The sequence below is a fragment of the Suricata suricatta genome, chromosome 3 (genome assembly GCF_006229205.1).
Source record: "Suricata suricatta isolate VVHF042 chromosome 3, meerkat_22Aug2017_6uvM2_HiC, whole genome shotgun sequence".
NCBI lineage: Eukaryota > Metazoa > Chordata > Mammalia > Carnivora > Herpestidae > Suricata > Suricata suricatta.
The window spans coordinates 174,351,285-174,363,883 of record NC_043702.1 but is presented as its reverse complement, the minus strand read 5'-3'; the positions used below and the strand labels follow the sequence as shown (position 1 = coordinate 174,363,883).

General features: G+C 50.1%; 1 protein-coding gene across 7 annotated transcripts in view; it reads right to left on the bottom strand.

Moving 5' to 3' along the window:
* The window catches only part of GON4L (gon-4 like), a 61,153-nt gene that overhangs the window by 38,938 nt on the left and 9,616 nt on the right, over window positions 1–12,599 (bottom strand). For 6 of the 7 annotated variants that reach the window (XM_029936002.1, XM_029936003.1, XM_029936005.1 and 3 more), the window contains exons 4-8: window positions 4,158–4,351; window positions 3,449–3,523; window positions 3,240–3,290; window positions 463–513; window positions 48–143 (exon numbers count right to left, since the gene is read on the bottom strand). In XM_029936002.1, the coding sequence (XP_029791862.1) occupies window positions 48–143; window positions 463–513; window positions 3,240–3,290; window positions 3,449–3,523; window positions 4,158–4,351 (467 nt within the window). Of the gene's footprint in view, window positions 1–47; window positions 144–462; window positions 514–2,991; window positions 3,181–3,239; window positions 3,291–3,448; window positions 3,524–4,157; window positions 4,352–12,599 lie in introns of those variants that run through there. The other variant, XM_029936006.1, reaches the window with a different exon arrangement.

The window sequence follows — 12,599 nt, the reverse complement described above, 5'->3', positions numbered from 1 at the left end:
CCCCGCCGCAGCCCCACCGGCAGCGAGCACTCCCGGGGAGCACTGACCTCCTCCGCCGTCTCGTCTTCCTCTTCGTCGTCGGGCTGGTACTCCTCATCCGAGGAGTCGTCCTCTTCCAGGTGGATATCCACAAACTGAGGAGGCTACATAAGCACAAGTACAGAAAGAAAAGAAGTTTCAGGAAGCAGATGTCATCCGTATTTGGAAAATAAGAGGGAGAGAGCAGAGCGGGAAAGAAATGAACCCTCACAGCACAATGAGCAGCTACAGCAAAGAACAAGAGGCAGAGGGGAAAGAGATTCCTAGCTAAGAGTCAAACCTTAGAGGAATGGAGAGGGAAGAAAACAAAGATCGAATTAAAACAAGACGACAGAGTCCCCAAAAATTAAACAGAAAGGAAGTACTTAGGTTTCAAAACTGATGAAATCTTTCTGGAAAACAAATTACCTCTTCCAAGTTTACCTTAATTTCATTGGCCTTCTTAATTGGCGAAATATTCCATGTTGGAATTACCTACCAACAAAGAATATAAATAATTATGTTCTCTTAACTGAAATAGATGGTTTTTTATTTTTATCTCCTCTTCACCTCTCAAAGAGCCATCCGTGTACCTAACACATAGATGCAGTGATCAAAGAATATTAATTATCTTTAAGGGTATTTACTCTCAATTATTTGTCACAACTTATCAGAAAAAAAGAACAATCTATTTCAATCTAGCATTTCTACCTTAAACCTGGTAAGGCTCTCTATTAGCTATAAATGGGAAAAGCATTTGTCTTGCCTCCTTCATTTATTTACATATCTTAAGTAAACCTACCCGCCACTGTGGGGCTTGAACTCACCCTGAGATCAAGGGTCACCTGCTCTTCCAGCTGAGCCAGCCAGGTGCCCCTGTCTTGCCTACTTTGTATCACAGCTTGGTTCACATGGAATAACGAATCTGAGCCCTGAGTGGCTCCGTGGCTCAGCTGGTTGAGCGTCTAACTTTGGCTCAGGGCACGATCTCACAGATCATGAGGTCAAGCCCTGCGTCGGGCTCTCTGCTGACAGCTTGCTTCAGATCCTGTGTCCCTCTCTTCCCCTGCCCCTCCCCAATCCGTTCGCCCTCCCTCCCTCTCTCAAAAATAAGTAAACATTATTTAAAAGCTACTTACAAACTAAAATAATACACATACCTAAGATACTAGGTGATAGTCACCTTTTTGACATACTTTTTTTCTAATCAATTACATAAATCCAATGTAAGTATGCCTCCCAAAAGCTGTGACCAGTTCTTTTGGAAGGATTTAGGGGTAAAGTATTCAAGTTGTCTTCAACTTATTTTCAAATAGTACAGGAAAAAAACAAGAGACAGACAGAAAGATATAAAGTAATATGGCACAATTTTACAGTTGTTAAATCTAGATGTAATGTAGATCCACTATAAAATGTTAATTTCTTGTATGTTTTAAAATAACAGAGTTGGGGTGAAATGTTTTTAAAGAATTTTTTTAAGTCTCCTACGTGCTGCTGACAAAACATGTCCCTGGCGTGTGTCATTTCCTGACCACGTACGTACAGCGAGCCGCAAGCACAGTCCCGCAAGCGCAGTCCCCGGAGCCGCAGCCTCCCCGCGCCTCCTCGGCCCCGCCACAGGCCGGCCCCTTCCCTCGCTCTGCCGAACTAGGCCCCGTCCAGGGTAAAGGGAATGACGCGCTTCAGGTCCGCGCCCTCTCCATGTGTCTCCACTGCCGCGGCCCCCGCTGTGCCGGAACCCGTCTACTGGGCACCGAAAAGCAGGACAGCGGACTTCGATCCTTGCTCTCCCGCAGACACTAGCGGCTGGGCTGTCCGACTTCTCCTCTCTTCCTCATGGCTGGTAAGCACAACCCAGAGCCCACGTTGGATCCCGGTTTCCAAACCAAACATGGAATTAATTTCAGTTCTACTCTGTACGTCAGGCAGACTGCACAGAATTCTGGTCTCACTGACAGCACGGCCGCCACATGCTCACTTGTGACGACTTCCGAGAGAAAGATGGAATCTCACTTCGTGCCACTGGGGTCAGCTGATCAGGCAAAACAATGCTGTCAGAACGAAGCCAATGCAACCCTTGGCTGCATTTCGAGAAATACAGCACGTGAGCCACGGAGGGGATAACCTAACTTTACTCCATACAACAGCATCTGCGGCAGCCCCTTAGGCACCCTTTTTTTTTTTTAATTTTTTTTAAGTTTATTTTTGAGAGAGCATGAGCAGGGGAGCGGCAGAGAGAGAGGGAGACAGAATCTAAAGCAGACTCCAGGCTCTGCGCTGTCAGCGCAGAGCCCCACGCAGGGCTCGAACCCAGAAACCATGAATTCATGACCTGAGCCGAATTCGGACTCTTACCGGACTGAGCCCCCCAGGCGCCCCTTAGGCACACTTTCAAAAGGACATGAACAAAGTAGGCACATGCAGAAGAAGAGGATCAGATTAGTGTATGTACTCAAAGCCTTCTCACATGAAGACCAATAAAAACTTGGGAGACACTTAGCAGGAAAAGAATACTACAAAAAAACAGATTAGTTTTCTTCTTCTAGAGGAAGGGTCTTGAGGACTTGTTTCTTCTATTCAGCTGCAAAGAACAGAACCAGAAACAAGACAAGACCACCACTGCGCATCATGGGTCCACAGGGCCATTCTTCCTGCTACCGGAGAGAAAGCGAGGGCCTCGGGACTCCCGCCTGCCTGTGGCAGATGCTGAGCACAACTGGACACGTGCTTGCTGAGCGGGACTTAAAGTGGTCCCAGCATCTGCACCAGAAAACTCCAGAAGTCTTCTGGTGGCTCTCATCCCTCTGTGTGCAAAACAGCTAGCTCTGTTTCCAATAATGCATATTCCCAGGCCCTACTTCCAGCTCCCTGCTCCGGGTCTGAGGCGAGCCAAAGAGCATGCATTTCCCCTTAACACCCCCCGAGTGACCCCACACCAGGGCAGCCCTGCTGCAAGCGCTCCCCGGAACGTACGTTGAAAAATACTCCTCTAAACCATTCGCCGCACAGGACACGCGCAGGAGAGCGGCCCCCGCTCGGTGCTCGCAGCCCTGCAGAGCGGCCGTCTGCCTCGCGCCGGCGAACTCCGGGGCCGACCCCGTGCACGGGCAGCTCAGGGTGCCGGCCCAGACCACGATGCAGCCTTCTGTACTTCTTCCCCTGCAAAGAACCTGTCCTTAGGATTTATTTACCAAACTAAATAAAAAAAACAGAACACCCACCACTCCTTTTTCCACCACTTCCTTCAGTTTAGAGCGAGTCATTTTGGGCTCCTGTGGTGGGGAAAACGAAAAGAAAACAGTCAGTGAAAGTGGTCCTGTGCACCTGGGGCCCCGGAGACGCCAGCTCCGCCCCCAGCTGTCAAGCCCTGTACACGCCCCCAGGGGACGGCCCAACCACTTGGCTCTGTGCCTGACAACCGACTACTCACAAACACGGGCGCATCTTCCGTCTCACTGATGGCTGCTTTCATCATGGCCACCACGTGCTCGTTTGTGATTACTTCCTGGAGAAAGATGAAATTTCACTTTATGCAACAAAGATGCGTCACCTGGACACCACTGAGGCCTCCGCTACTCTGCTACTGTGGACGCAACGGGCGAGAGCTAGAAACTGAACCGGCTTCAGACTGTGCACAGCCAGCTCTAGGCAGAAGCCCAGTTCAATCTGTAACAGGGCAGCAAACGGACGGACGGGCCCCGGTGGCAGCGACCAGGAGCAGGAACGAGATTCAAGATAACTGACCAAACGCTTCAGAGAAACAGTAACGAGCAGCCACGGCTGTGTAAATGGCTGCGTTGACACCTATCGAGCAACAGTACCGGTCACTGTGCAGCGTGAACTGTTAACCTGGCATCTTCCCACCCACTGAAGAGCGGGCCCGCCGCGAACGCCCTCCTCCGCGGACTGCACACCGCGCGAGGCGGCGGCACAGGAACAGCGTGCCTTCCCAGGGAAGGTCCTTCGGGAGCTGTGGGTGGACTCCCGACGTGCGCCCAGCGCCACAAGAGGGCGACGTGGAGGGGAATGGGCGTGGCTCGCGCACCTCCCAGGGTCAGGGATTCCCACACCAGGACCCAAGAATTGCCGAGGCGTCTGCCGCGCTGTCCCGGAAGCGACTCGGCCGCGCCCCCACTCACGTGCAGGATGTTGCGCACGTTGACGGCGGTCAGGTTGTGCTGCTTGGCGCCATCCTCCAGCGTGCGGTCCAGCACGTCGTCCAGCTTCAGGTCACAAGCCCAGGGGCCTTCTTCCTGACCCCTTCCATCTCGTTTCCTCTTGGTACCCTTTTTCTTTTTTCTCTTCTTCTCACTTTCTTCATTGCCTTGCTCTTCTGCAAATAAACCAAGAACAGCGTCAGAATCTCCAGAACAACTGCTCCCAGAACTTAGCCCAAAAAGCCCATCGTAAAGGAAAAGCAAGCCGCCAGCCCGCGGGCCTGGGAAGTCAAAGACCTCTCCGGTGTGACAACAGCGATGGGAGTGGGTGACACGCGGTGCCCGATCAACAGCAGCCGGGCATCCCCCGCACACTGCGTGTCTGCCGAGTCCTCCTCACACCCCGAGGAGCCAAGGGCTATTCTCTCTCCTGTCGCACGGATGAAGCAACTGAGACAGATTAGGAAACCTTCCCAAGAGCCAGGAATGAGAGCCCCGCTCTCGGGCCCTGGCGCCCAGCCTTCCCTACTGCTCGGCACCGCCCAGATGGTCCCCGGGCCCCTGGCCTTTGCTCACTTCCAGGCGACCTCGGCCGGAGCCTCGTTTTCTTTTCTCTGTGAATACAGAGACCTCCTGTCAGGGATGCCACCCAGATCAGATGAAATAACACGTGTCAGAGTGCTTTATAACCACTGGAATGTTATACAATGTAACTTATCATTATTATTATACTCCTCCATCTAGAAAAACAAGAGACAAACGATGAAAAAATTCACTCTGAGCTGTACAAGAACGGCGGGGCGGTGCGTCAGAGTTCTCTCCGTTCTACAAGAAGGGAGCACATGTACAACCAGAGAATCTTCTTGACTATTAGACTCTGTTAAGTCTTGATGTAGATTACCACGGAGTACCAAAAGGAGGCTCTCACCCAGCCTATGCTCTCGGCCTGCTGCCCTCTGAGAACACGGATTAAAGAGGATTAACAAGAAGATGACCCTCTCTGTTTTAAAAAGATCCTGTGACCTTCCAGCCAGAATCTGATAAATGTGTAAGACTCCCACCCAGTAATTCTTATTCTTAAGGAAATCATTAGATCTGCACACACTAATCATCACACTGTTCATTCCAAAGGTATGCTTTTTCTTCCCCAAAGTTCACGTATTTATTTTGAGAGTGAGAGACAGAGCACGCACACAGGGCAGGGGCAGTGGGACAGGGGGAGAGAGAATCCCAAGCAGGCCTGATGTTGCCAGCATCGAGCCAGATGCAGACTCGAACCCAGGAACTTCAAGGTCACAACCTGAGCCAAAATCAAGAGTGAGACCAACCAACTGAGCCACCCATGTGTCCCAACATTCATCATTTTAGCAAAAAGATGGAAAATACCTAAACGTGCAGTATTACAGGGATGGTTAAGTGAACAATGGTCCATGCGTACACTGGACTGTAACTGAACCGTTAAAATTTGTCTTAAATAATTAGGAAGGGACGGGACAAGGAAAAATGTATTTTTTTAACATTTAGATTAGAGAAAGAGAGACCACGTGCACGCACATGTGGGGCAGGCGTAGAAAGAGAGGGAGACAGAATCCCAAGCAGGCTCTACACTGACAGCACACAGCACACACGGGATTCAAACTCATGGACCATGAGCCGGAGTTGGACACTTAACCGACTGGGCCCCCCAGGCGCCCCCAAAACAAACATCTTTTAAGAATCTTATGAAAAAGATGGGACACCTGGGGGGCTCAGTCGGTTAACCTCCGACTTCAGCTCAAGTCATGATCTCACAGTTCGTGGGTTCCAGCCCTGCGTCCGGGGCGGGGGGTTCCAAAGAGAAGACACAAGCTCAGACTATTAATACTATAGAAACTACAAAGTTTGTTAACTGAGACCTCACCAAAAAAATAAAATCTTTCCAAAACTTAGATGTACACAATGTAATCAGAATTCACAGAATTGAAGGCCAGAAAAGGAAACATACAATGGAAGTAGCTAAATTTTATAAAATTTTATGTACTTAGTTGATGAGGACCCAAACTATCCTTTAAGACAGAGCTTCTCGGGATGCCTGGGGCTCAGTCAGGTAAGCGTCCAATTTCGGCTCAGGTCATGATCTGGCAGTTTGTGGGTTCGTGTCCTGCGTCAGGCTCTGTGCTGACAGCTCAGAGCCTGGAGCCTGCTAGATTCTGTGTCTCCTTCTCTCTCTGCCCCTCCCGAGCTCACGTTCTCTCTCTCTCAAAAATAAATAAAAACATTAAAAATTTTTTTAGAAATTAAAAATTAAAAAAACTAAAACAGAGCTTCTCAGGGCACCTGAGTGGCTCAGTTGGTTGGCATTTGACTCTTGATTTCATCTCAGGTCATGATATCACAGTTCATGGGTTCAAGCCCCACATCGGGCTCTGTGCAGAGGGTACAGAGCCTACTTAGGATTCTCTCCCTCCCTCTCTCTCTGCCCATTCTCTCTCTCAAAATAAACTAAAAAAAAGGAGAGAGAGAGAGCACTTATCAGGGCACCTGGGTGGCTCAGTTGGTTAAGCATCCAACTCTTGATTTCGGCTCAGGTCATGATCTTAGGGTTCCAGGAACTGAGCCCCACAATGGACTCTGCCCTGACAGCGCAGAGCCTGCTTGGTTCTTGGTTCTTGGTTCTTGGTTCTCTCTCTCTCTCTCTCTCTCTCTCTCTCTCTCTCTCTCTCTCTCTCTCTCTCCCTCCCTCCCTCCCTCCCTCTCTGCCCCTCCCTCACTTTGCCAATCTCTCTCTCAAATAAATGAGCATTAGTTAGTAAATAAATAAAACAGAGCTTCTCAAACTATCTATGACAAAGAGACGGTTCTCGTTTTGACCAATCCACTGCAGACGTACACTACCATAAAATAAATTTAAGAACACAGCCATCATGGGACACCTGGGTGGCTTAGTCTGTTAAGCGTCTGACTCTGGATGTCAGCTCAGGTCACGATCTCATAGTTCGGGAGTTCAAGCCCCACATCAGGCTCTGTGCTGACAGTGCGAAGCCTACTTGGAATTCTGTCTTCTCTCTCTCTCACTCACTCTCTGCCCTACCCCCACTGTCATGCACACTTTCTCTCTCAAAATAAACATTTTTAAAAAATGGGGTTGCCTGGATGGCTCAGCCAGTTAAGTGTCCGACTCATGAACCTCAAGGTTCATAACTTTGAGCCCCACATCGGGCTCTGTGCAGACAGTGCTGGGCCTGCCTGAGATTCTCTCTTCACTCTCTGCCCCTCTCCCCTCAAAATAAACCAAAAAAAAAAAAAAACTTGAAAAAGAGGGTAGCCATCACGTCAAATGCTATGACATTTCCAAACTTTCACTCTCAGCTTCCAGAAGTTACTTGGTCTCACCCTGGTTCTCAAGCAGACACAGGCTGTCACACCACACTGCGCACAGCCCTGTTTTAGGACACGCACTGAAAACTACGCAGTCCCGCTAGAAATAAAACACAAAATGAAGTATAAAAATAACTTAAATGAAGGGGCGCCTGGGGGGCTCGGTCGGTTAAGCACCTGACTTTGACTCAGGTGATAATCTCACAGTTCACGGGTTCAAGCCCTCTGGGCTCTGCATTGGCGACATGGAGCCTGCTTGGGATTCTCTCTCTCTCGCTCTCGCTCTCTCTGCCCCTCACCAGCTCACCACATGCACTCTCTCTCTCTTTCAAAATAAAAACATAAACATTTTTATAAAAAGGAAATACAGCACCAATTCACACTCTTCCAAAAACAAAAACACAAAAAGGACAGAACAAGAGAACTATACACCACAGACACAAAAATCTTTAAAATATTAGCAAATCAAATCCAGCGATATATAAAATAACAATATATAAAATATATAAAATAGCTATATACAAAAAGGGTAATATTTCGTGATCAAAAGGTGTGGTTTATCCCAGAAATGCAACATTGCTTTGAAATTTGAAAATCAAGCCACATAATTCACTGTATCAACAGATCAAAAACAACAACAAAAGATCATCTCAACAGATGGCGGAGATTTTCACAACCTAACATCGGTTCCTCTGGGAGCTCTCAGCAACCGGGAAGGGCAGAGAACGTCCCCGGTGCAGTCCACCACGGCCACGCCACGGGCAGCTCCGGGGGGACAGACGGACACACTGCCCTGAGCCCAGGAGCACAGGGAAGACAGGCGCTGTCACCGCTTCTCCTCACGGGTGCGGCGAAGGCCCCGCGAAGGCCCAGCCAGTGCACGGGCAGGGGACGGACACAGGGACAGGGAGAGGGAAGGAGATGTAAAGGGAAGAAGAGAAAGGAAGAAAGGAAAGACATGCAAACTGGAAAGGAAGGAAAAAACCACCACAAACTTCTGTTCTCAGATGACACAACTACCGCTGTAATCACTGCTGGAGAGCCTACCAGGCAGGGGCGCGGGCGGCGGGCAGGGGAGCGTCCGACTCTCGCCTTCAGCCCTGCCGCCCTCCCTGCACTGTGAGCCCGAAGCCTGCGGAGGTCCTCGAGCCCTCCCACTCCCTCAAAGCAAATGAACTCTTTAGAAACAAAAAAAATATATATATAGAGTTTGTACAGCTGGTAAATAAGTTTTTAGCAAAGTCACGAGATTTACTGATCTATCCAAGCCTGTTCTATCTATATATTGGCAACAAACTGGAAGTTGAAAAGAAAAGCTGACGTTAGCATAAAAAAATACGAGTTCCGTAAATCTAAAATATAGGTGGAAAATGTATATGGTAAAAACTGCAAAGCGTTGCTGGGAGAAAATGGTAAGGTTCTACGTTAAGGTCCCGGATGTATCCTGTTGGTGGATTAGTAGGCTCGCAGAAAGGCCCGCAGACTCGCCGGCAGCACTTCAGCAAGGGCTTTTGAAGAAAAGGACAACCCGGTTCTCAGCCTGACACGGAAATGCAAAGGACCTAGAAGAGCTCAATAACCTTGTTTAAAAAGGGGACGGGAGGCACCTGGGGGGCTCAGTCAGTTAAGTGCATGACTCCGGCTCAGGTCATGATCTCGTGGTCCATGAGTTCGAGCCCCGCGTCGGGCTCTGAGCTGACCGCTCCGAGCCTGGAGCCTCCTCCAGATTCTGTGTCTCCCTCTCCCCCCGCCCCTCCCCGGCTTGTGCTCACTTGCGTGCTCTCTCTCTCTCTCTCAAAAATAAACATTAAAAATAAATAAAAACAAAAACAAAAAGCACAAAGGCAAAGACTCAGACTACCTGATTTGAACACTCGCCATGACGTTACACTGAGCAAGCCTGTGTTTCTGCTGAAAGGTTAGACACACAGATCAGGGGGACAGAACAGAGTCCAGAAAAGTCCACGCCAATATGGCCAAGGGACTTTTTCACGTAAGTGCAAAGGTAATTTATATTTTTACTGTTTTATTTTTGAAAGGGGGGAGGGCAGAGAGAGAGGGAGATCCAGAATCCGAAGCAGGTTCCAGGTTCTGAGCTCCCAGCACAGAGCCCAACGCAGGGCTCAAACTCACAAACCTCGAGATCCTGACCTCAGCTGACGTGAGATGCTTAACTGCCGGAGCCACCCAGGCGCCCCTTGTGCAAAGAATTTAATGGACAAAGAAATATTTTCCACAAATAGTGCTGAAATTAATGAATACCCACATGCAAGAGTCTCAAACCCACGTCGTACACGAGGATACAAACATTAACTCAACGGGGGTCAGACACCCAAACGTAATATGCAAGACCGTGCCACTCGCAGAAGAGAAGCGTTGTGACCTCGGATTCGGCAGGGCTGGTTGTCTTGTTTACATCTTTTTTTTTTAAGTAACCTTTACTCCCAAGGTGCGGCTCAGCCCCACAGCCCTCTGAGATCCAGAGTCTCCAGCTCCCCAGGATCAGGCAGCGCTGCCTGACATGACAGCGAGGCGACACTCCGCAGAAGGAAACCCTGGAGCCGTCCCAAGGCTGACACTGACCGCACTGCACGGCAACTCAAGTAACAGAAGAAATACCGGGGTCCATACTCACGTAAACCCCGCAGAAATAAATAAATAATGGAGAAGGGACAGGTCTTCTTTAAAGTGTACTTATCTATTCTGAGGGAAAGAGAGAGAGAGAGTGTGTGAGCAGGGGCAGAGGGAAAGAGGGAATGAGAGAATCCCACACGGGCTCCACACTATGGGCGCAGAGCCCAACACAGGGCTCAAAGGCTCGAACTCGTGAACCTGTGAACTGTGAGAAGACGGCCTGTCTGAGCCGAAGTCAAGAGTCGCATGGGTGCCCAGCACAGCTCTTCTTTACAGAAAATCCCCGCGAATAGATGTAGGAGGGACAGGAGCGAGCCATCGCCGTTAGAAGAACACGGGAACGGGGCCTGGGCGGCTCAGTGAGTCAAACATCAGGTCACCATCTCATGGTTGGTGAGTCTGAGCCCGGCAATAGGCTCTGCTGTCAGCACAGAGCCTGCTTCCGATCCTCTGTCCCTCCCTCTCTGCCCCTCCCCCGCTGCTTCCCTCCCTCCCTCTCTCTCTCTCTCTCTCTCTCTCTCTCTCTCTCTCTCTCTCAAAATAAATAAACCTAAAAAAATTAAAAACAACGAAGAACAACACAGTAGCAGCTGTCACAGACTATACGCCAGTGGATGCTAAAATCAGTGGGCGGCAGTCTGAGGAGAAACAGGATAGATGCATAATTTTAAAGCATGTCCTGCAAGGTACGTACTGATTGCAGAAGGAATCAAGGCAAACAACAGAACAGCCAACTAACGTTTCCCCAAGAACGATCCACATATGGCCCAGACACACACGAACATGCTCTGCATCACGATCAGTTCGGGAAATGCAAGAGAAACCCGAGAGGAAATCCACCCACGGGAGCAGATCGAATCAAAAGCGTGCGGGCGGCTGGCACGGAGGCTGGCACGGAGGCGGCCCTGCGGGACCACAGTTCGGCAGTTTCTTACAAAGTTAAACATCCACCGGGAGCCCAGCAGGGACACTCCTAGTTATTTACTCAAGAAAAATGAAAAATCGGGGCACCTGGGTTGCTCAGGCGGTTGAGTGGCCAACTTCGGCTCGGGTCATGATCTCACAGTTCACGGGCTCGAGCCCCACATGGGGCTCTGTGCTGACAGCTCAGAGCCTGGAGCTGCTTCAGATCCTGTGTCTCCCACTCTCTCTGCCCCCCCTCACTGTCTCTCAAAAGTAAATAAAACGTTTAAAAAAAAAAGCATGAAAAACACTACTGTACATTGTGTAGTGACTTTAAAAAAAAAAGGAAAATTCTATCAAAGACGCACATCTCAATGTTTCCAGCAGCTTCAGGCAAAACCTGGAAACAGCCCAAATGCCCATCAACTGGCGACCAGGTCCACAAACCGCGGCACGCCGGCGGAACCGAGCGCTGCTCAGCCACGGAAGGAGCAAGCCTGAATGACTCTCAGAGGCGCCACAGCAGGCGAGAGACGCTGGCCGCGCCAGGCTCCATGCGCGTGACACCTCGCACACACCACGAGGAACACGGGCCCCCGCCGGGGCAGAAGGGACACGCGGGGGCCGAGGGCGGAGGACGAAGGCCTGCAGAAGGGAGAAGAGAGTGTTCGCGGGGAGAGAAATGTCCCGATTGCTGACGGTAGCAGCCGTTACATGATTTTTTTTAATTTTTAAAAAATGTTTATTCAGTTTAAGAGAGACCTTGAGCAGGGGAGGGGGCAGAGTGACAGAATCCCAGGCAGGCTCCACGGTCAGCGCAGAGACCAACATGGGGCTTGGCCACACAAGCGTGAGACCATGACGTGCACCGAAACCAAGGGTCAGTTAACCGACTGGGCCACCCAGGCACCCTTGGAAGTCTGTTCACTTGTCTGTCTGTGTTATGATGCACAATAAAAAATACATTACTTAGGATTTTTTTTATTGTGCATGTTAACACAGACAGACAAGTGAACAAGACTTCTAGCGGTGTCTGGGTGGCCCAGTCGGGTAAGCGTCCGACTTCAGCTCAAGTCACGATCTCAGTTTGTGAGTTCAGGCCCCACGTCGGGCTCTATGCTGACAGCTCGGAGCCTGAAGCCTGCTTCCCATTCCGTGTCTCTCTCTCTCTCTGCCCCTCCCCAGCTCATTCGTTCTCTCTCTCTCTCTTTCTCAAAAATAAACAAACATATTAAAAACATCTTTTTACATACAATATTTCAAACCAGTGTAAGGACGCCTCGTCCTATGAGTTGGCAATTGCACCCAAGAAAAAAGCAGAGTGTAGTTGTTCGCCCAAAGATGCGCAGTTGGCACGTTCACGGCAGCCCCACCCAGAGCGGCCGGCATCGGGAGACGGTCCTCGTGCCCAGGCACCGCTGAGCGGACAGAGAGAACGGGGAGCGCTCCCACAGGACGCTCCAGAGCAACGAACACGAACGTCCGCAGGTCCGTGCGGCAATGGCGGTCATTTGTAACACGACAGCACGA